The sequence below is a fragment of the Bos mutus genome, chromosome 1 (genome assembly GCF_027580195.1).
Source record: "Bos mutus isolate GX-2022 chromosome 1, NWIPB_WYAK_1.1, whole genome shotgun sequence".
In the NCBI taxonomy this organism is placed as follows: domain Eukaryota; kingdom Metazoa; phylum Chordata; class Mammalia; order Artiodactyla; family Bovidae; genus Bos; species Bos mutus.
Window position 1 is genome coordinate 150995986 of NC_091617.1, and position 24255 is coordinate 151020240.

Below are 24255 nucleotides of genomic sequence, written 5' to 3' on the forward strand. Positions count from 1 at the left end.
CGTATATCTGCTCATCCATTCACAAATTACAAGAGAGAGAGTCTCTCCTGTGTGTCAGGCACTCCTGCGGGCAGTAAATACACACTAATGAAGGAAAGAGGTAACCCCCTACCTCCTGAAGCCCCACATTCCACAGAGGGGAGGGCACACGATTCAGCAAAGACATACACACATCTATGGGATGGCAGGTGGTCATGGATACAACGGAAAGTAAGGAATGACTGGAGAGGATCGCAAGTTTAAGCTTGGGAGAGTTAAAAAAAAAAAATGAAAGGCTTAATAAAGTGTGGACCTAATAAAAAAGTATCTTTCTAAGGTGCAGATTCATTCCCTCAAACACCTGAGTGTCCACTGTATGCTAGAAATCATGTCCATGGAACAAGCAGTAAACAAAACAGACAAAAATCTCTGCCCGAAACTTTGTATTACAGAGGAAGAAATCATCCAGAAACAAACACATAGTAAGATCTACTGGGTACTGACTAAGGAAAGGGAGAAAATTAAAAGGACATGAGTGAGGGGGGCACCGCAACTTAAAACTTAAAAGCTGCCATGGAAGCTTCACAAGCAGGTGACATGAGAGCAAAGCCCCCTGGCACCAACGCGAGGGCCCTCTGGCCACCATCTCCCAGGGACCTGAGAGAGGTCTGCATGCTGGGGGGACTGGGCAGGAAGACGGACAGAGGGACAGGCGGAGAGAGGACGGGAGGCGGAGGGAGGGAGGGGTTTCCCAGCTACTCAAAGGGCTCTGGCTTCACCATGCGTGAGACGGCAGCCACTGAAGTTTCTCAGGCGATCTTAATGGTGTTTACGTTCATGAAAAAGGTACTATTACCTTTATATTATTTATTATTCAAAGAAAAACAAATACACACTACAGCAATTACTGCCAAAGAGCAGCTCACTGGCAAGAGTGAAATGAACTAGCAGAAGGAGGAGGGGACAGGTTTCTGACACTCCTTGATGACACTACTTGTCATGAAATTTCATCAGCCTTTCTTTTCTCGTGTATAAATGAACGGACTGATCATAATCCGCAATGGTTAAATTTTCTTTAAAAGGAAACAAACAAAAAAACCTCCACAAACAGTTTTAAAGACAAGGAAAGCCGTTCCTCCAACTGTACGGAGCTTAGACCCCCTGTCCCTCGCCCTCGCCTTCCCACCACTGCCTCTGACCTCCAAAGATCTTCTAAGAACACAGACTGAACACTTGTTGACTACAAGAATTACACTTCGCCTGCAGCTCCAAAATTCTAGAGTCCTAATTTACCCTAAATTATTCAGATCAAATATATCTATCAATCCCACTGGTAATCATTTATTAATACTTTAATTCCACGTCATACTCTCAAAATTTACAGTGTTTTTAGGATGATTCCTCATTTCATCACTATTATCTTTTTCTGTTATTATACTTAAAATCCATAAAATTTATACCGAAAGACCTAACATTTTCTAATGTAATTTACTATTCCCCTTCACTGGTAGATTTAAAGATCTCACTTCCCATCTCATAATTCTAAACTCACCATTATATAATTGAAATAATTTTAAATGGATAAATTAAGTTTAAAAGACCAAACACTTGAATGATTTAGGTTGATAAACAGAAACGTTTTCCTAAAAAACAATTTCCAGGTTATACTGTAAGAGATTAAAAGCAAAAAGAAATCATGTACCTCATTGGCTCCACTGAACAGAGGCTCTCCAGTGTGCATTTCAACCAAAATACACCCGAGGGACCACATGTCAATAGCAAGGTCGTAAGGCATTCCCAGTAGCACCTCTGGAGACCGATAAAAGCGACTCTGAATATACTGGTATATCTGAAATATATTTCAATAACAGTTTCTGTTTAATTGTAGTCAATACTGTATGAAGAACACAAGTCTAACATGAACAGAAAAAACTGGGTTATCAGTAATGTTTACTGATTTCAACATTAGACTATGAATACTGTTTTAAAGAACTAAATGTTTCAAGGGAGTGGTAACTCTAAGACTCTGAAATGCAAAATGTGCATATACAAAAAATTCAAGCCCTTTATTTAGTTCAGTCCTAACAGGTACTCAAGATATATCCTAAAACAATAATGCCTTATTAGAAGAAAATATGATTGAGAACAATTTATTTCCCTATTAACTACTCTTCGCTGCTGTGGCTACCATTAATTTAACAGCTAAATTATATTTAAATTAACTTAAAGAATGAAATTTCTTCAGGTTAATTCAAAGCATTAAGAGTCAAACTCAATACAATGTAACTGAAAATTCAGACATCTGTATTGTACTAGTCTCACAGATAAACCTAGAAACACAGCCATGCAAAGATTCAACTGGGGGTCATTTCTGACTAATCGCTTCTTTACCCCATCCTCCTCCATCCATCATAAGACTTCTTAGAAAAAGAAAATCTTGAAATGGATTATTTGCAATGGAATAATCTGAGAATGTCTTCAGAGATCAATTCATCTTCACTTGTCCATTTAAAATTTGTATCCAGAAATATCACAAAAGCAAAGACAGCTTTATATTAAAAGGGAGAAAACAAAACAACACCCTGCTAACTAGACTACCTAACTTAATACTCAAACCGGGCAGCCAGTGGCATGAAGATGCTTTCTCAGAAAGCTGCTGGGGCCCGCCCCAAACTCCAGCCGAACCTCGGAGAATCATCTCATGACCCCACAAGCAGGTCAACCCGACCTTAAGGCCTTTTCAAGTGAAGAAAGTCTAACTGAAAGGGACCAGGAAGAAGAAGTACACTACCCAGTTTTTAGAAGCCAAGAGCACCCTGAAGCCCCAAAGACAAGCTACTGCTGAGACTCGTGTTTCCCAGCTTGTGAAAGAACTCTGCCACCCACCTAACCAGCTGGCGATCTGCAGAGCAGGAGTGGGCTATCCGCAAGGCCGCACCCTGCTGCCCTCTGACGCTGAGCCAGCAGACCTGGAGGAGGCCCACTGCATGTCTACTTTGGAAATGACTTCCCATGGGATTCTGACAGTCACATATTGGGTTGGCCAAAAATTTTGCTCGGGTTTTTCCAAGCATCTTATGGAAAAACCTGAACGACCTTTTGGCCAACCCAATAATTAAAAAGTCACTGAGCTAAAGGTATAGTTGTCTCCTGCTAATAGTGTTTGATATTAGCATAGAATATACGACTTGGTTCAAAAAGGAAAAAATTTTGCAAGCCTTAAAATCTATTCAAATGATTCAATATAGGCACATATTTTCCATTTATAATATACTCTATCTCTTATTAACAACTACAAGCATCTCTTGATTTTCAGAGGCACTGAAACTGCAAACTTTGCTTCCTATTCCTTCCATTTTTAAAAATTACTTTAATGCAGCATTTGCTACCATAATTGGCAGGAAATAACAAAAGGACAATCCTGTTAACTGGTCATAAACCTTCATAATTAAATAAACCTAGTTTATTTAAAAGCTAGAATAAAGTTGGACAAGACAGAAAATGTCACTAATTTGGAAAAACAAGAAATGGAAACCCAATATGAAACACTAATATCTGAAAGTCAGTTATGTTTTTACCTTTAAAAAAAAAAAAGAAAAAGAGATGCAATTTCAATATCTACAAGTAAATAGGAACATTTTAAATAAAGTATCAAATAGTGATCCTAGCTGGTTTCAAAAAGAGAACAACCTACAACTTTTGTTTCATATGCAAAACAGAGTAGTTTTCATAATGCTAGAAAGAAGAGAGGGAAACTTGCTTTCCTAAATCAACTAAACCTAAATCTACTTATTGCTATGGACATGTTTGCTTTTAGCACCCAAAAACAAAAAATTAGTTTGTTTACCACAAACTAATATGTCCACTGGGCTTCCCTCGTAGCTCAGTTGGTTAAGAATATGCCTGCAATGCAGGAGACCCAGGTTCAATCCCTGGGTTGGGAAGATCCCCTGGAGAAGAAAATGGCAACCCACTCCAGTATTCTTGCCTGGAGAATCCCAGGGACAGAGAAGCCTAGCAGGCTACAGTCCATGGGGTTGCAAGAGTCGGACACAACTTAGCAACTAAACCAAACCAATATGTCCATTAGCTTGGACACATGTCATAATTTATATCCATCCTGTTTTCTCAGGATGGATAGAAATTATATCCTTTTAGCACACACATAATTTAACATAAACTTTGAAAAACAAATACCTTCTAATTCAAAGTATTACTATCAATGTTTGCATTTAAAAAAGGATTTCCCAAAATAGGTATCAACACAGGTGATTCAAGATTTAAAGATAACAACCCTGTAATTACCTTCAAATTGTATACAGATTAGTAAGATTTCAATATCTACTTACACTGTTTTACCTAATTCTAACTTTAAATCACAAGTTATGAAATATACTTACCCTCTGCCCCAACTGACAAGAACTGCCAAAGTCAACAATCTTGATTGCACTGCGTTTAGGGTTACAAAGAAGGATATTCTCCGGTTTTAGGTCACAGTGAATGATACTAAGTTCTGGAGTCGCAAGGAAAAGCAGTGCAGTGCACATCTGTTGTGCAAACTTTCGTGTTAGGTTCAAGGAGACACCTCGAAAATTGGTGTTCCTCAGCAAGTCGTAGAGGTTGTAGGACAGCATTTCAAAAACTAAACAGAGATGGTTTCGAAACATAAAGTGGCGTTTTAAATGCACTGTAAGAGAACAAAAAGTTTCATTTTAAATTATACATACCAAAAAAAAAAAGTGAGAATAACACATAGGTGAATTCTACAATACTCTATAAAATGTCAATGTCAAATGCAAAGTTTATCAAATTAAAATTAGGAGATAAGCATTCCACAGTAAGCAGCACATTCTTTCAGCAGTTAAGAATATCGAAACTGGACATCTGCTGAATCCGCCAATCAGCAATGTAATGTAAGAAGTCCCACCAAAATGCCTAAGTCAGGTCTGAAAACACAAGCAGTAAACTTACACGCAGTACTGTGAATAATAATTTTATCCTCACATGTAAGAGAAAACACTTTTGACTTCCTGAGACCCCTACACCTCATGACTTATTCTAAGCTCCACCCGCTGGGATGTCCAGCCTGTGACAATGCTATACACGGCAGACCTCTCTGGGAAGGCTTTGATATATATACACAACCTGCTCTGCTAAGCCTTATGATTTCACCAATAATTTTCTAAAACAATTGTCAAAGGAAGACTTTTTTTTTTTTAGGCAAATACAGCAAAGGCTTTGAAATCATGTTGTAAGGTACTAAGAGTTCATAATCAATGTATTTGATTACATTCATCAAACTGGTACACAGGATTCTTATCCAAGATTGAAGCTTTGGGGAAATTTCAAAATAAAGCTCCATCACAAGAAATTATGAGTAGGCTTAGGAATGGGGAAAGTATAGAATACATTACTTGGTATCACTACTGACCTTCTTTAAAGGCTTAATAGTCAATAAACCGCTTTGAAAAGTTGTGCTGTTAACTATTGGAGAAGGCAATGGCACCCCACTCCAGTACTCCTGCCTGGAAAATCCAATGGATGGAGGAGCCTGCCAGGCTGCAGTCCATGGAGTCGCTAAGAGTCGGACACGACTGAGCGACTTCACTTTCACTTTTCACTTTCACGCATTGGAGAAGGAAATGGCAACCCACTCCAGTGTTCTTGCCTGGAGAATCCCAGGGACGGGGGAGCCTGGTGGGCCGCCGTCTATGGGGTCACACAGAGTCGGACACGACTGAAGCGACTTAGCAGCGGCAGTAGCAGCAGCTGTTAAGTATTAACGCTAACTGCACACCAGAGAAGTCACTGCCCTCCAGCAGCACAGCTCTCACATCTACCAAACTGAGCACCTGTAACTCAGCTGAGATGACATAAAACCACCATCTGTCAAGGCTACCTCCATCTTGGCCTTTGAGTATAACTTAAACAGAGGTTTCTCTACAGCTCTATCTGGAATAAACACGGCATTACTCAGTACCTGGGTCCCGAGAACAGGGATACCTGTGCTGTCCTGGTGGTAGACCTGAACTGCCTCCCTGAAAGCTCACCATTCTTGTTTTTAGATCATTCCTGACACAAATGATTGCAAGTCGGGATAACACAATACAACAACTACCACAGCTCTATGGGAGTCCACAGTACCACTCAATGCTCAGCCACTGTTACATAAGAATGTCTAATATCTGCTCTTCATTACTGAGTTCATAGGTTTAAAATGAAGAACACAGCTCCACGTGACATAAGATACCCCAGAAACATGGTCCAAGTAACAGTTTTGATCCAATTAAGCAGCGGCCACTAAAGGGATGCAAAAGGTAACTGATGTCAGAATTCAAATGTGACTATGAAAATCCCTCTAAGAAGCTATGATCAGAATATTCTTCTGATGGAAGATCAATCCACTCAATTCCACTGATTCATCATTCACTTACTGAATAAATGTGCTGAGCACTAAAGACATTGTCAAAGGAAGCTCAAATACAAATATGTTATGTTCAGTTTTGGGGGAAAATGGAGGGTTGGCAGGATTTTGTTTTAGACCTAAACTGAATGCTTTTTTAACTAGACCATGGCTGGTAGCAAATAACCCAGATAAACTATGGTATGTGGTAAAAAAGTAGATTATTATTTTAAGTTTGAAGACTTATGTAAAACTCAAGAGTAAACTGATCAAATCATTTCAAAATTAAAGTTATCACACCATAAAAGAGCAATACAACTCCCAGACACCTTACATTTAATGTATTAACTCTACTGACAGGGCAGTGTCTAAAGTTCTCTGTGCTTGTTTTTAATACAGAACCTCAGTTTCTTGAGACAGTGTACGTGAGTTCACCATCTTCCTAAATAAGAACTTTGAAAAAAAAAAAACCTCATCCAAACGAGTATTTGTAATGACTCCTGCAATCACTGAAGTCAGTTTATTAAAAACAAAAATAGTAATTATTATAAGTTAACCAAGTAGCTAATATTTTGTGTTTTCTTTCAATAAAGCAGAAATACATAATTATAGTGATGCTATCAACATTTTCTCTACTACTTAAGCAAAACTTCAAAATAAAACACACAAGAGTGAGGAAGAAGAGGGGAGTTATGTTCAAAGACCGTAAGTCAAGCACCCTTAGAATGTCCTTCCCAGCATCCTATGCCCCTTGAACGGAAAAGCGCCCACCTTACACTAAATACAGTAAGAGTGAACAACAAACATGCAATGAATGTGAGAAGAAAGGATTTTAAACACAATGTTATTACTATGGGTTATATCAGATATCTACAAAGACAATAAGAAAGAAAAAAATAGTATAAGCTCATTTATTATGTCAATGGGGAGTGAAGGATGTTCCATAAATGAAATCTATCTGAACCATACACCTTTAAACATCAATTTTTTGTTTCTATTATTTTGGGAGGACTAAAGAAACATAATGCTCTCTCTTTATTTCTTAAAGAGGAGTCTGCTAATAAAACTTAACCTAGTGCTTATCAGGTAAAGCTAGCATTTCTGACGTGAGTTGCTGCTGCTGCTGCTGCTGCTAAGTCGCTTCAGCAGTGTCCGGCTCTGTGCAACCCCATAGACAGCGGCCCACCAGGCTCTGCCGCCCCTGGGATTCTCCAGGCAAGAATACTGGAGTGGGCTGCCATTTCCTTCTCCAATGTAGGAAAGTGAAAAGTGAAAGTGAAGTTGCTCAGTCGTGTCCGACTCTTCGAGACCCCATGGACTGCAGCCTACCAGGCTCCTCCGTCCATGGGATTTTCCAGGCAAGAGTACTAGAGTGGGGTGCCATTGCCTTCTCTGGATGTGAGTTTCTAATACACATCTGTTTTTTTTAAAGTCTGTAATTAACTGGTCCTAAAGTCTCTATTCATTGAAAGGACTGTTGCTGAAGCTAAAATGCTTTGGCCAACTGATATGAAGGGCCGACCCACTGGAAAACACCATGATGCTGGGAAAGACTGAAGGTAAAAGGAAAAGGAGGCGGCAGAAAATGATCAACTCAAAGGACATGAAATTGAGCAAACTCTGTGAGATAGTGGAGGACAGAGGAGCCTGGTGTGCTACAGTCCATGAGGTCACAGTCAGACAAGACTTAGCGACTGAACATGACTGGACAACAACAAAAGTCTCTATCTTAGAATGTATAATTAGAAGATGTTTCGCCCATATATCAATTGGCCCTAGACTTCACGGCTGCTGCTAAGTCGCTTCAGTTGTGTCCGACTCTGTGTGACCCCAGAGAGGGCAGGACTTCACTAGTTTCATAATTCTTCTGTCTCCCCTTTCGGTACTCAAAAGAAACACCACAGGATAAGGAAACAAACATAAGCTCTGCAGTTAGATCAAAGCAGATTAAGATTCTCACTCCAAGAACCCTGGAAATGTTACTCTTTGTACAAACAACCTGTAATATACGGATTCTACTATTAATGCCTCTGTACAGGACTGAAAAGCGTAAGGAACACAGCAGGAGTTCAAGAAATGAGGCTACTATTTCTCAAGAAGAGCCTGACACCTTGGTTCAGACATTCCAAAAATGGTTCTATAACCATTAACAACATAATCGCTCACTTCTAATTTCTGAGCTGTACTAGAATGATTAAAGTTAACAGAAAGAGAACTCTCTGGATAAACAAGCATCATTAAAGCAAACCAATGATGCTTGCAAGTTGAAAAACAAAAGACGTGACTCTCATTTGTTTCTACACTACATACACCTGGAATGCACATTCCCAATGATTAAAAGATTACTGGTGTATTAAGTAACATATATAAATTGATGCCCTTCCAACCAAAATAACGGAACTTTTTATTCACTCACTTTAAGATAAAGTTAGCATTCTTCATACAAGAATACGCATAGCTCAAACCGGCGGTCTGAGTCGGCACGCTGCGCCCTGTCTGCCTGCTTACCTATGTAGTATTTCATTTCAGTGTCATGTTTGTTCATGAGCTCAAGAAGTCGCACTTCTATCTGGGCTTGATTCAGAAAAGCCTTCTTGTTCTTTATTATTTTAATGGCAACCCATTCCTGTTCCACACGATCATATGCCTTTACAACCTAAAAAAGAAAAAAATAAATATTTCATTAATGAACAATTTAACAACAGCTTGCAGCTCACCTTAACTGTACATTTATCTAGCACTTCCTCTGCCCTTCCTGAGAGAGACCCTACTCATTTCCATTCAGTAGCACCTATTCACTACTTTGTTATTTTAAATCAATTTTTCAAATGGGTTTCTTTCACATCCTTACAGTATTTTTAAACATCCACAGAACAACTTTCTTAAAATTAGACTATTTTCCTCCTTCAGAAGTAAATTATGACTCTTGACACGTACTTTGGTTTTTTTTTTAACTTCTCACTAAATAGCATCGTTAAAACTATTCTTTTAATAAAAAAAAAAAGCTGGCTTTAATTCCAAGCATATGTGTGAGATACTTAAAAGGTTTTAAGTTATCTGAAAAATGTAGATAACTTTCTAAATTTAAATTATATTCTCATAGATAAAAACTTAGACATATACCAGAAGAACTAGTTTATGCTTTAAAAGTGATAAATTACCAAGAAATAAGTTTAAAATGCCGTAATTAGGGGATTTTGAGTTTTAAAATGAGAATGAATGCTAAGGAAGCAGAATGGTCATGTGCAAATCACTATGCACATCTCTAGTTTAAAATTTTATTCATTTAAGGAAATTTCACACTCCTACAAATTTACACATAAATTATAAAATACATAGTTTAAAAACTGTATCTCTGCAAAGAGTTAATCTTATGTGTCTTTTAAATCAGAGGGACCCATGGAAACCTCTGACTGAGCGGGTCTGATATTCTTCTGTGTCACTGGCCGTGTAGACTGTCCCAGGAGCTGCAGTCTACTGCCCGGATCCCAATGGTCTCCAGGACAAAGGCCACTAACTGGGGCCCAACTATTCACTGACTTAGCAAATAGTTAGCCGGCTCAGTGCTAAAGCAATGTTTCCAACCCCGAATGACACATTCAGTAGGCTGTTTTCAAAAATACCAATGCTCAGAATCCAGTCACAGAGTCTGGTTTAATTGTTTGGAGCCCAGACACTGTCCTCCCTTCCCCCCGCCACCCCCTTGATCCCCGAAGCACCCTGAAGACTTCAACGTGCAACCAGGACTGCCGACCACTGCCTTAAGAAACGCAGCAGCCACTTCTCTGATGAGGATCTGGTAGGGAATTTAGTCTGACCCAGACAATACGGCAAACATGTCCTGACCCTGAACATACTCCAGCCTAGGAGAAAGGTATCAATCAGTCTGACCTGGTAAACTGGTTTGGATGTCAAAGAAGGCTATGTCGTCACAGGTTTGCTATGCTCATTTGATCTTAGGGAGCAAGAGTATGAGAAAATTAAAGTAATGGGGAGGGAGAAGGTCACAGTGAGCTCAAAGACTGAGTACTGAAGGGAAACTAAGCTGAGTGAACAGGCAGCGCGGCCACAGTTTTCACGGCGCACACCATAGAAGTCAGAGCAGCGTCCCTGCAGAGAAGAAGTGCCTGAACACCGGGGTAATTCTGAAGGTGGGGATGACAATCACTCTACCTAGGGTGTTCACAGCCTTACTTAAAAGGCAAGCCTCAGAAATGCCTTTCCTGAAAGGGCTTGGGTAGAGAAAGCAGAAGTTGCTTCTGCCACAATGTTACAAGTGAAAGAAAGGGCGTCCCTGGTGGCTCAGAGGGTAAGGAATCCACCTACCAATGCAGGAGACTCAGGTTCAATCCCTGGGTTGGGAAGATCCTCTGGAGAAGGGAATGGCTACCCACTGCAGTATTCATGCCTGGAGAATCCCATGGACAGGAGCCTGGTGGGCTACAGTCCATGGGGTCACTTTCATAAAGTGAAAGTATTTATTTCATAAATACTTTCATAAAGAGGGACTCCCCCAGACACTGAGAATCCTGACTCAGGAGAAGAAGTTACTCATCAAGGGGAAAGGCCCCAAACTACATATAAATTACAGAAAGTCTCTGGAATTGTGGAAAGGGACAGACATGTTAGACACACAACACCAGGCCTGGCAGAGCCACACCAGAATTACAGACGTCTTCTAAGAACCTCATTCATATTTCCCTATAGGTCTAAGCTTGATCTGTCTGGGCCCAGAGCTATGGCTGTTTTGCCCTAAGCATAATTAGACTAACACATGCTGAATTTTTCCTCACTGGTTGAAAAGAGGAATATTTTTGCTTTCCTGCAGAGCAGGAACAGATAACTAAGAGTATACAGGTTCCATAGTTTAAAAAACAAAAACAATCTCCAAAATAAAAAAAAAATCACCAAAAAAGCCACAAGAATTATTTGCACTGCAAACTAATAACTGACTCACTGCACAAAAGCTACAAGGCAAAGGAGACTGGGATTAACAGTAAATCAAACCTCAAACAAAACAGCTCTGTGACTTGATGACATGGGATGAGAGAAGGCAGGGAGACTTACAGATGGAAACAGCCAGGAGCCTCACAGCCAGATACAAACTTTTTAACAGGGCAAGGAGGGAGGTCTGGCAGCTCTGAGTCTGGGCACAGGTGAGGCCAGAGGCTAACACAGTTAAAGTCTTCGCTTCGTCCTGGGCAAGTGAGAGACGAGAGCCACAGGTGGAGAGAAGAGGCCAGGGACAAAGAGAAACACTAGGCCCACTGGAGTGCTCCCTTCACTCTTCCGGGCGGAAGCTGCCTGAAGGATCCCACCCATCGGAATGATGCCCATCACAGTACTAGCAACACTGATGCCACGAGGACTTAACAGGAGACCCTCTGTCCACTCAGAGAGGCCTGACGGAGTTGTAGGAGGAGCTGAGGACAAGCTCGGGGCCCAGCCCTGGGCGTCCAAGTCTCCAAGGTGAGAGGACACCTACGGAGGCAGCTGAAAATGGTCATTTGTTGCCCCCTTTTGAGGAGGAATATCAGGCAGGAAGGTAATTATCTCCAGCATACATCATGAAGAACCATCCAGAGACTAAAAGCCCAATGAAAGAGGCAATACTATCTGTTAGTGATTCAAATCTATCACTTAGTAAAATAACTACTTGGTAGCTATAGCAACTTTGTGAAACAAACAAACAAAAGTCTAATGGAGTTTTTATAGCTGATGCAGCTGATAATAGTTTTACTAACTTTAGAGAATTATAATAACCCAAATACTTACATATCCATTCTTTATATCTATTTACAAATATTAGGAGAGTTCTACTGAGAAAAGGCTATAATAACATGACTCACTGAGAAGTTCTCATTTATAAAATTCAGCAACTTGTTAGATTACCTGTCCAAAGGAACCTTTGCCTATTAAGGAGTCAATTTCGTAACGATCCATCCACTTTTCTCCGTTTTTTACAATATAATCATAGTTATCATCATCATAACCATCATTGTAAACCTTCCGCTCCTTCTTATGACTAGAATCGTCTCCCTGGCCCTGCTGGTGTCTCCGCTTCTTTTTTGCATAGTAAACCTGAAATGAGAGAATCTAGTGTTAACTGTGTAATTAAAAATCATGAGGCATGGCGTGGCACCATATACATACATATATATCAAGAGTACATATGAGACAAATCTGCCGTCAGGAAGAAACTGATGAATTTTTATTCTATGGAACAAAAAAAAAAAAATAAATTTCTATAGTTGCTATCTGAATTACAGAGTAACACTAATATACATCAAATGAAAAACATCTATAGAAAAATTCACTTTAGAATTATACTGTTCATACATTTTATAAAGAGGAGATATTAAGTGAGTAGGCCAGAGTCTCCCATTCAAGAAAAGCAACAGGACCTGATTTACATTTATTTTTTAAACTAAGGTATAATTTACATTCAGTGAGCTAGTATAGATCTTAAGAGTGTATAATATAAGGAACTTTGGGAAAACGTATGCTGATATAAACAACAAATGCTAACCGCACCCCCTTCTAGTCAATCCCAATTTTATATTTGATCCTAAAGCAAAAGATTTCAGAAATGAAAGGTGAAATGTATATGAACTGATATTTTACTAATATGGGAAGGGCCTCTGTGACAGGCCCGGCTTTGAGCTTATGACAACAAATTAACGAACACCAGTCAGGCCCCCTCCCCCCACACTAAAGGTCATAGAAGTTGTGGTTGATCACAGACTAAGTTATTTTCCTTGTATCTGTTTTTCTTATAAAACAGTTTCTAAGACTAGTAAAAAATAACAGGTGGACTAGGCAATAGTTCTAGTAGTTGGTAATTAATGAGGCAATAGTTCAAGTAATTGGTAACTAACTTTGAGGAAATGATAAATTACACTGTATAAAGCAACGTTAGAAAAACTAGTTTACCAGGTAACAGTTAAAAACAAGCTTCAACAAAGCTACTTAACAGTATTAGTTTACCAGATTATTTTCAGATGACTAAAAACTAGTTTGAAACATCTTTTAGAACATATAAATTGTAAACAAAATCCAACTTAGAAATGTTCCTCATTGAGTTCACTTCAATTTTATCTTGCCACATTGCCACAATAATACTGGCGTTAAACAGCACCAAACTGCTAAGAAATTTATACACACATAAGAACATCTTTTTAAATGGCTCTCAAACTGGCAGAAGATAAGTCTTTAATGTGAAAGTATGTAGGGCCCCATTGGAAGAGGAAAGAGAGCACAGGCGTGACCACCCATCTCCAGAAAAGCTCATTTAATTCACTACACAGCTAGAGTTGATGTTAGGAGTAAATAACAACCAAGCCAAAGGGCTAAAACACCAGAAAAATAATTTCTCAAAGTGAAGAGTCAAGTTGGAAGATGAGTAATTCACAGTGCTATGTTTTTTATCCTACTTAATCCCACCAAAAAGGCTTTCAGGTATCTTACAGTGAAAGGATACAGATTAAAAAAGAACACACATTAAAAAGAAAATTTTAAACCACACAAATATAGGTATTATCAGATAAACTAGGCCAAACGCCTGTTAACTGAGCATTAAACACATATCAGAGCTTCCTAACATCTCTGGCAAAAGCAGAAACAGATACATAAAAATTGAAGCAAAATTCTGTAACATTTTCATGCTTTTACATTATCACTATTCCCTCCCTTTCCTCTGAAGTTTTGGAGAAGGGGTATTATAGAAATTATAACTCAGCATGTATTAAATACAGCTTTGAAAAAGAAGGGAAGTTACTCACAATTATCTTTTTACAGTTCTTGTTTATATAGCATCTTTCTTTTACACAATTATGATGCTTTTATCTATAAACCGCTAACTTACCAGTCTTCATAATCATCATCAATATGACAATCCTTGGGAATTAAAAGTAATTTTAATATGTTTAAACACACTAAAAAATAGCTTGTTTCCTCCACTCTATGGCGAGATAGACACTGTTATAACAAATCAATAGTTCTTACCTCATTAATATGCTTATATGTTTTGATCAAGTCAACAGAAAGTTTTCTCAGGGGAGCAGTAGCTGGATCACGGAAGGTTTGGGGCATCCGCCTCTGTAACATGACAATATCAGGCATCACCTTAAATAGACAGAGAAGACTAGCACTTTAACTATACTGTACTGGTATGAACTCCCTCTTCTGTAACCTGTGCATACGTATTTAAAACAAAACAGACATCCACATTAGAATACGAAACATTCTCTCTTGGTCATCTCTTTCAACCGGAATCCAATGAAGACAACCACTGCAACAAATAAATGAAATTAGCAAACAATATACCCAGCTGCGAAGCCTTCAATTTTGTTTCCCAAATTTAACGAGAGGATTACAGACATTCCCCTGGTCCAGGACACACGCAGAGGCTGCCCAGAAGGGCTTCTCCACTGTACAATCAGCCTAAGGGAAAATTTCTTCTGAATGGCTCCTCCAGCCTGCCCTGGCTCACAAAAGGCAGGCAGACCCCTTGCTCTGCACAGCGCCTGCTGGGAGCACAGCTGAAATCTGCTCTCGTGTCTTCAGGCTGACGGAGGAGATCCACCCTCCACCTTAACACATCCAACTCCCCCTCCACACTCCCTCTGCTCACCCTGCACCGCACGTGCCACCACCTAAAATCCTGGTATACGTTTACTGGGTTACTGGTTTTAGTTTTTCTCCTCCTTCCACTCCTGGGAAAACGCCATATGGGGCAGACATAGCTGACCAATGCTGTATTCCCTCTGCCTACAACAGGAGAGACATACTGTCTGAAACACAGGAGACATTTAATAAATATGTGATGAATAAACAAGAGAATCCATAACACCAATATCCCTATCTACGATTACACTAGCAGCTAACCACAAATAAATTCCAGAGAACACCTTAAAGCTAATGAAACCTTTTTAAAAACTCATTTTAACCACACTCCCAACACAAAGCTAACCCACGGCTCTTTCATCATCCAATAAGCAGTCAGGGTTCAACTGTGAGCCTCCTGCTAGATGGGGGATGGAATAGGAAACACAACCGTCCTTCAAACACAAACACAACACACCCAGAATTACTGCAACTGGCACACCAATGACCCTAGAGGGTGTGCCCACCCGAATCCTCTACCTCATCTCAAGCTTCAGCAAAGGGGTTCCCAGAGGGTCTTCCGTGACCAAAAGATCCTCCAAGGCAATTACAGACATCAAGGTACCCTCAGTCACCAGTCACCCTTGGGCTGCTGTCCAGCTCTCATAACAGACATACTAGCAAAACTACCGAGCCCCCGGGACAGCCTCTTTCAAAGGTACTCTAGTCAACCTGAGGGGCAGAGAGACACAAGACATCACAAGAGAAATGTCTGGAGTCTTGGGAAAACAAACCCACAATAAGCAAACAGAAGAGAAGACGGTTGTCAGGACGGAACAGCAAAGAACCCCATCCCTGCGGCATGAAGAGATGGTGTGATCGTGGTGCTTACCTAGCTGTACTTCCTCTTTTTTTCCTATGAAACAAGTGGAAATTTCATTTGAGCCAAATGTGAGGATTACAACCTGGGAACAACAACTTAAGACACCAGAACTGTCCTGCCTCTGTAGTTTCTCTTAAACCAATATTAACATTAGTTTCCTCTGCATCTATACTCAAACCCTAAAAAGTTTTCTGCACTCAGTATGAGAGTGTGTGCTATGGGCTTGTCCTGTCACCAAACACTGCTCTCCTCTTCCACAACTAGCCAAACTGCCGACAAGGCCACGCCAATTAGCTAATTCCAAATACCTTACTTTTATGTACTCTGGCCACAGAAATTACTATTTCAGGGGCGTCTGTATGTATAAACCAGATGAATTCCACCCACAAAAAACTGGCCTTTAGATAAGACTGCATTTCACTGCTTGAGATGGTGCCTTGTACAAAGCAGGCACTCAAAATTCATTTCTACATGAATTTTAAAAAAACAAATTCATTTCTACAAACTAAACAACTCTTTCTTCACTAACTTTCATTGTAATTTCATGTTAAGTAACTATCTTCTGTTTTTCGCTACTGTGGTACAATAAGCACCAATACAGAATTAGAAAATAACTCGTCCAAATACACACTCAGTTATAAATCTATACTAAGACTCAAAGCTTCTGATGCTTTATCCACTTCCACCATCTCACAGTCACAAGGTCAGGAGAAGGTAATGTGGCCAGCTCCCTTCCTCCCTTCCACCGCTGGGCGAAAGCCCGTGGTGTCCAGAGGAGCCAGGAGCCCCCAGCCTCCACACTCCCCCAGCATCCTCAACTGAAGAGGAAGCTGTGAGCTCCCCTCCCGTGGCCGCAGCTCTCTGGCTCTGGAGGTCAAAGAAGCCTCATCCTGACGCTCCTGTCTGTGGAAAGACACAGATCACTCTCTCTCACATACACACACAAAGCAGGAGTTCACACCTCCTGCGAGGTAAGTTACAAGAGCTCAAACAATCTTCTTCCTTGAGAAGAGTCCATAGCGTTAAGTGCTAGGACTTCATTTAAAATTGATTTCTAGTTTAATAATACCTATTCCATCTATTTTGTTTATGTTTCCCTTATATTTTCATATGCAGTGGAGAATGAGAAACACTATGTCCTGTCTTTTTTGCTATTTTGAGAGCTATTAATAAACCCGAATAGCATATGCAAGACATACCCAGAATACACAGTTTAAGAACCATGAAAGGTACTCTGAAAACAGCCCAGAGAGAGACAGCATTTTAAATATCAATCACACTTGTCTACATTCACTTTTACTACATTTATCTTTTGATAAAACTGTGGTTAAACTTATATGAAATAAACTCACACAAGAAAGACTAACTACCAGAAACAACATGTTAAGTTAGTTCCTTTCAACTTACTTGTACAATAAATCTTATTTAAAAAGCACCAATAGGATGATTAGTAAGAAACAGTGGAAATCAAGTAACAAAATTAGAGAACCTTAGAGCTAGAAAGTACTCTGGTGGGCCCAGTCTAAGGTCCCAATCTTACATTCAAGGAACCGAGAGAAGGTTCCAGGTGACCTGACTCAAGTCCCTCAGCCAGCTCATGACAAGCCCTGAAGTCCATGTCTGATGCCTGGCAGACCAGGCCACATCAGTGCCTTTACACTTCAGTTACTAAATAAGCTTTTAATTACTTTAGTTACTTTTAGTTACTTTAAGCTTTTAGGTTCTGGGATTTCTGGAGTTTGGCAGAAGTATCTGGCTGAATATTATTACTTAAAAGATGGTCTTTTTTACATCATATGAATCTTCAAAAACATTTTACAGCTTAAAATGGAAATGCTAAGTAACTTATCTCTTACTGGAAAATAACCCTCAAGATGTCGGTTGTATCTAAAAATAGGTACTTTGCTAACTAAATTACCGACTACTATCATATAAACAAACAATAACTTTACAGGACTGGATGTTTTCCCTAGCCCTCCGCAGACGCCAAGTGTTAGAGCTGAACGAACACTGTGTGTGAGCAGCAGCGAGCCTGGCCTGAACCCAGGACTGCTTACAATCCTGGAGAAGGCACCAATGGGAGTTCAGGCCCTCCAGCTATAAAAGAGACTGAAAACAGGACGCCTGCCTGATAGGCTAATTTTGAACAAGGAGGAAAATGAATCCAAACGTAGTTTTTCCAAAGTGCAGTGTGAACAGATGACTGTGCTATTACTACTTTTTGGGTGTCCAGGGAATTTTCTTCTGGTGTACACAACACTTTCCAATTCTGACTAACTGCTCCAATTCTTAAACATACAACTTCTCAATTTACTGTATAAAACAAATTCTTACATCTTGCCATAATTTACCTTAGCATTTAACTGTGATTGTTATTACTGACATGCAGTGTCATTTTATAAATGCAAAGTCAGTTCAACTATGATCAAATCTTACTATAATATATACAAGGGGGTCCTCAAATAATGATGCTACTTAGGTGGGTCTATTCTAAGGTCCCAATCTTATACTCAAGGAACAGAAAGAAGGGTGCAGGAGACCTGACTTGAGTCCCACAGCAGATCACGAGTCAGGACCTGAAGTCCACGTTTCATGACCAGCAGACCATGCCATGTCAATGCACGGTAGCCAATAGCTCATTAAAACTGTGTGTTACTGAATTAGAAAAAAACACGTTTCCTCAAAAAATCCAGTATTAGAAGTACTTTGAAATTTTCTAAGTTTTTGTTTACATTAAAAGATCTAAACAGTGACAAACCAAATTCCTAAGTACATGGAAAAACGGTCATTTTAAACATACACTCAGTCTCAATAAGGAACGAGACTTTACCAGAACTATAGCTAGTTTGAAAAAAAAAAAAAAAAAAAACCTCCCCAAATCAAAAAATCAACATAGTGGATGCAGTTAAGTCTGGAAGATATTAAAAAGATACACTTATACACACATGCATGTATGTATATACATCCAGAGATGTCAGTATTATTACATCTATTATAGCACTTTACACTATCCATCTTACGTGAAATCACTGAATCTTTAGTCTAAGTGTTAAAATGAGAAGCATGGTTAATTTACATTTTTTCTTTTTAATTTTAATGAGTTTCATATTTAATTCTATAAAAGTATACTAAAGTAATTTCTAACAGTGGGAAGTTTGTGCTTTAAGTTTGCTATAATGGAATCTGACTTGTTTTCCTATAACTTACATTTTTCTACCTAACTGCTTTCCCATAAAAACAGCTTTAAAGTTTTTTAATTTTAACTAATATTCTTTATTAGAAATAACTCCCCCTTCTCACTGCAGAATGAGAAAATTTGAATTAAAGTAAAATACACAGGGAAAAAGAAAAATATCCAACAAACTTTCAAATGCAAATTTCTCAACATCGTCTTTTTTGTCAATCTGGAATCCCCCGTCACATGCAAAACTGAAAAACATTAAGGCATTTTGCCTATTTACTATTTGATCATTTTGAGGAATAAATTACCATCCCAACAAATCATTAGGAATACATTGTGAACATACCTGGTTAGTTAGAGGTTGCTGAATCTGGTCAGAATAAGATAAGGCAGAAACCTGTTGGTCACTTATGTTTGGCTGGCGACGGTCACTGTACTGATGTGAATGGGGCATCTGTCCAGCCATCTGAAGGCCAGCAGCATGGAATGAAAATGACGGTGCAAGCCGAACAGATGAAGGTTTGCATGCTGAAGTCTCTCCTCCTGCGAGAAGATAACAAGTGTGGTTTAAAGGATGCACTCATATCCTGACGTTTCTATCTTTTGACCTATTGTTCTATAAATATTAAGTCTTTAAAAATGCAAACAAGGATATGATACTCAATATAACTGCTGTACAATAAACGGTACAAAACGTAACACTGATTCAAATGAGTACATATAAGCCTGTTTCAAGAGAAAACCTCAAGCAAATCTTTTTGTAAACTAGTGGAAATAACCTTTAATACTTACTTTTACATATTAGATCTTTATCAGTTAAGAACCGTAAGTCGCAAAAGTAATCTCTGAATTCCTGCAAAGGGCCTGACCAACAGATCAGCTCTTTAGAAATCGATTAAAAGGAACACTGCTGAGAGTCTGCTCTGCACCTGCCAGGTGTACGGCCATCAGTAACCAAGAGCCCCCAAACCAGGTGAACAACTTGTCCTAGTGGTGCTCACCACTGACACGGGAAATTACAAGTTGAGTACACAACTCATGGAAACAAATTCACAGGCTGCTGCATTCCTGACTCTTCCAACACAGTCCTTAGAGAACCCAGACCAAGAAAGCCTGCCACAAAAATGAACAATCGAGAATCATCCCGCAGGTAGACTGGGACCATGGTCATGACTTTTCATGGCAAAAAAGAAAAGTGAAGACTTTGTTCCTAAAAGTATTTGGCAGCTAACTAATAAAACTTAATTTTTCTTTAGGAAAAGAGAAAGACTTTTCTTCTTATATTCAACCAAATTTGCAAACACAGACTAAAGCCAGAAGACAAACTGTAAAACCCTGGCCAACCAACACTGGCCCAGCATACCTGTGCTTGTCTTGCTGAGTAAAATAGCGAACTCTGACCATACCACACACCACACTGCTCAGCACTGGGGTACTTTTTCTAAAGTGGGCTTATTCTGAAACATATTTAACAGCGCTGGCCCCAAAGTGAAGAGCACAGATCCCTGGCCAGACTGCTGCAGTCTGAAATCTCAGCTCCACATTCACCAGCTGTGTGACCTTGCACACCTAATTTCCTGATAACATCATCTACCTCCAACAGTTGTGGTGAAGGTTAAAGTGCTTTAATACATGCAAAGTACTGGGCTGGCCAAACCATTCTTTTAATTTTTAAGCACTGACTGTATCCTATATAAGTACTAAACACACCCTATGTAAGTGCTGAATATATCCTACACAGCAAACGCCACTGTCTTCCACCCAGTCAACCAGCGTCAAAGCTCTGGGAGTCACAGTCGAGATCTTTTCCTCCACTGACCACCTCATGCAAATGGCAGCCCAATCCGCTGACTGTGCCTCCTATGAAAAGTGAAAGTGAAAAGTGTTACTCGCTCCGACGTGCCTGACTCTTTGTGACCCCCACCGACTCTTTGTGACCCCATGGGCTGTAGCCCACCAGACTTTTCCATTCATGGGATTTCCCAGACAAGAATACTGGAGCAGGTGGCCATTTCCTTCTCCAGGGCATCTTCCCAACCCAGGGATTTAACTTGGGTCCCCCGCACTGCAGGTGGATTCTTTACTGCCTGAGCCACGAGGCAGAAGTGCCTCCTAGAGAACACTCAGCTCTTCTTTCCATCCCCTTGCTCGGTCCCTCACTTGGATGACTGAAGTAGATCCCTAGCAGCTCTCTCTTTGCCCATGTGCACCCCTCTATTCTTCAGACGGCTAGAGGGACCATTTCCACAGGATAAATCTCAAATTCACAACCCCTACTTAGCAATGCTTTTAGACCTTAGCTTCTATTTCCCTCCATTACAGCATACAGTCCTTAACTGACCCGAAGGGTAAGATTAATAAATATCTGCTAAATAAGTTAAGGATAATGTTCCTATGATGACAGGTGGGATAATTTCTCTAAACATGTCATTACTCATAATTAAAAAATAAATCCAATTATGCAGAGCAACTTTGTTCAGTTAAAAAAACTTTTTATCCTAAGGAAGTAACAGATGATGTACACAAAGATAATTAGGGAAGAATGTTTATCTTGGTATTGTTTGCAACAGCAAAAAACTGGAAACCTAAATGTCAAATAATTGGGAGGGAGGTTAAATCTGCATGTTAAAAACATAAAACACTAGGAAGGAATACATTCAAATGAATATGAAAAGAACTGAGGTCCTTGATCTAGAAAAAACTCTTATAAACAAACAGGAGACAGGCTCTGCGGCTCTGAACGGCAGTTTACCGCTCTGAGTCCTGGTTTCCCACCCACAGCAGTGGAATTACTGTTAATATGCTAACCCTGTTCCTTTAGGTTCGGTACAAGTTTTAACTCAATACCACAAGCAGATGTGCAGAATAGAACCTGGTGCATTAACAAGCACCTAAAAAAAATACCAGGCTCTATTTCTGTCATCAATGTCGTTATTACATATTGTATTTAAAACTTATTTTTTATAACATATAGACAAATCATTAGTATACAGTTTAACCAATCATCATTAGTTGGTTAGCCAACCTTGTCCTGTGGGGACAGGAAAATAAAAACTGCCTTCATTCTGGAAATCCCCGATACCATCGTATGATCCCTCCCAATCAGTATCTAATGACCTCGTCCCCTAAAGTTACTACTACCCTGACCTCCAAAACCAGATTCATTCTATGTACATGAATTTGTCTGCTTAATATCAGGCTTATAAACTGTAGCCTGTTTGTTATCATCACTTTAGCCCACTTTTGATTAACACTGGATGACTCCCCGTTTCTAGATGGCTCAATAGGTAAAGAATCCACCTGCGGTGCAGAAGACACAGGAGACACAGCTTTGATCCCAGGGTCAGGAAGACCCCTGGAGGAGGGCACAGCAAGCCACTCCAGTATTCTTGCCTGGAGAATCCCCATGGACACATGGACAGAGGAGCCTGACGGGCTACAGTCCATGGGGTCTCAGAGCTGAGCACGACTGCTTGAAGCAACTTAGCACGCACATTTCCAGTTCAGAGCTATTATAAACACTGCTACTAGGAAGTGACTGCTTTTTGGTATATAAAGAGACGTTGTCCTGTTGGTTTTTTCTTCAGTTTTTGTTTAATCAATCTGTTTGCTCCCTAGCAGTTAATGAAAATTTCCTGTGCTCCACTCCTTCACTAACACTTGGAATCATCAGTATTTCTAATTTCAGCCATTAAAGTAGGTGTGTATTCCACTGTGATTTTAATGTGCATTTTCCTCCTGCCTATGAGCATCTTTTCATTTATCAGTCACTTGGATATCCACTTATGTGAAAAGCCCATTCAGATTGCTTTTTGATTTTTCTATCAAGAGTCATTTTCTTACAGATTTCTAAAATTTTTAAAAATTACATTTTTAACATATTTTGGATATAAGCCCCTTATTGGCTAGCTATAGATGGTTTGTATTGTCTCTCTCTTAATGGTGTTTTTTGATGAACACCATCTCTTATTGTTAGCAACTTTTGGTTTAAAATTAGTACATTTGGTGTCTAAGCAATCTTTCCTTATACCAAAGTCATGAAGAAATTCCATGTTATCTTCCAGAAGTCGAGTTTCACCCCTCATATCTAGAGATGTGCAATGCTCTTGGATCTGATTTCTATGAGTCTGCAACAGCAATCAAATTTCATTCCCTCCCCAGTGGATATCCAATTAACCCAGAAGCAATGATTAAAGACAAACTTTCCCAATGCCCTGTGTTGTCATCTTTTCTTAATTCACATACTCACATGTTTGATGTGTTTTGGATTCTTTGTTCTGTTGGATAAAGACTTACCTAGAATTCTTACATCTATGTGTAAGAACCAGAGATTGCCTAAATCATGGTAGCTTCAGAAGTTTCAATATCTAGCAGAGAATTTTGTTCTTCTTCAAGAATGGTTAGGCTATTCTTAGCCCTTTGTGTGTCTATGTTTTCAAGTTAGCTCATCAAATTCACCAAAACAAACGCGTGCTGGTGTTTCGGTTGACACTGCATCGCCCAGGAGAGTGCTCTGTACAGTAGTCATGGTCCCTTCACCTAAGACTGGTTAACAAGGCCTTCTCTTTCCTCTTTGTGATCAGTCTAATCAAAGGCTTATTAATTATATTAAGTATATTCTTTTACGTGTATTTTCTATTTTTGCATGCATCTTGTTCTATCAGTTAGCAAGAGAGGCGTATTAAAAATCTCCCATTTAGGTTATGTATTGGGTCACACAAAATCGTTTTCCTGATGAATAAGGCCTTTTATCATTATAAGCTGCCCCTCTTTCCTTTCAGTAATGCTTTTCACCTTGTCTGATATAGTTTCCCCAGTGGGTCAGACGGTAAAGCGTCTGCCTGCAATGTGAGAGACCCAGGTTCAATTCCTGGGTCAGGAAGATCCCCTGGAGAAGGAAATGGCAATCCACTCCAGCACTCTTGCCTGGAAAATCCAATGGATGGAGGAGCCTGATAGGCTACAGTCCATGGGGTCACAAAGAGTTGGACACAACTGAGCGACTTCACTCGTCTGATATGACAACAGTATGACACAACGAGCCTTCTCTTAATCTGTGTGTGCTGTCTTTTCTCCATCTTTTACTTTCAACCTATTTCCTTAAATCTTAGGTTTGTTTCTTGTCAACAGGCTTCCCTGGTGGCTTGGCTGATAAAAGAATCCCCAGGGAGAGATCCCTGGGTTGGGAAGATTCCCTGGAGAAGG

The 24255-nt window shown here is 39.7% G+C and overlaps 1 protein-coding gene across 3 annotated transcripts in view; it reads right to left on the reverse strand.

The window, feature by feature from the left end:
* The window catches only part of DYRK1A (dual specificity tyrosine phosphorylation regulated kinase 1A), a 143690-nt gene that overhangs the window by 24309 nt on the left and 95126 nt on the right, over window positions 1-24255 (reverse strand). For 2 of the 3 annotated variants that reach the window (XM_070377409.1, XM_070377395.1), the window contains 6 exons: window positions 19397-19593; window positions 14387-14506; window positions 12275-12463; window positions 8891-9038; window positions 4380-4666; window positions 1682-1828 (listed from right to left, as the gene is read on the reverse strand). In XM_070377409.1, the coding sequence (XP_070233510.1) occupies window positions 1682-1828; window positions 4380-4666; window positions 8891-9038; window positions 12275-12463; window positions 14387-14506; window positions 19397-19516 (1011 nt within the window). In that variant the 5' untranslated portion in view covers window positions 19517-19593. The remainder of the gene's footprint in view (window positions 1-1681; window positions 1829-4379; window positions 4667-8890; window positions 9039-12274; window positions 12464-14386; window positions 14507-19396; window positions 19594-24255) is intronic. The other variant, XM_070377402.1, reaches the window with a different exon arrangement.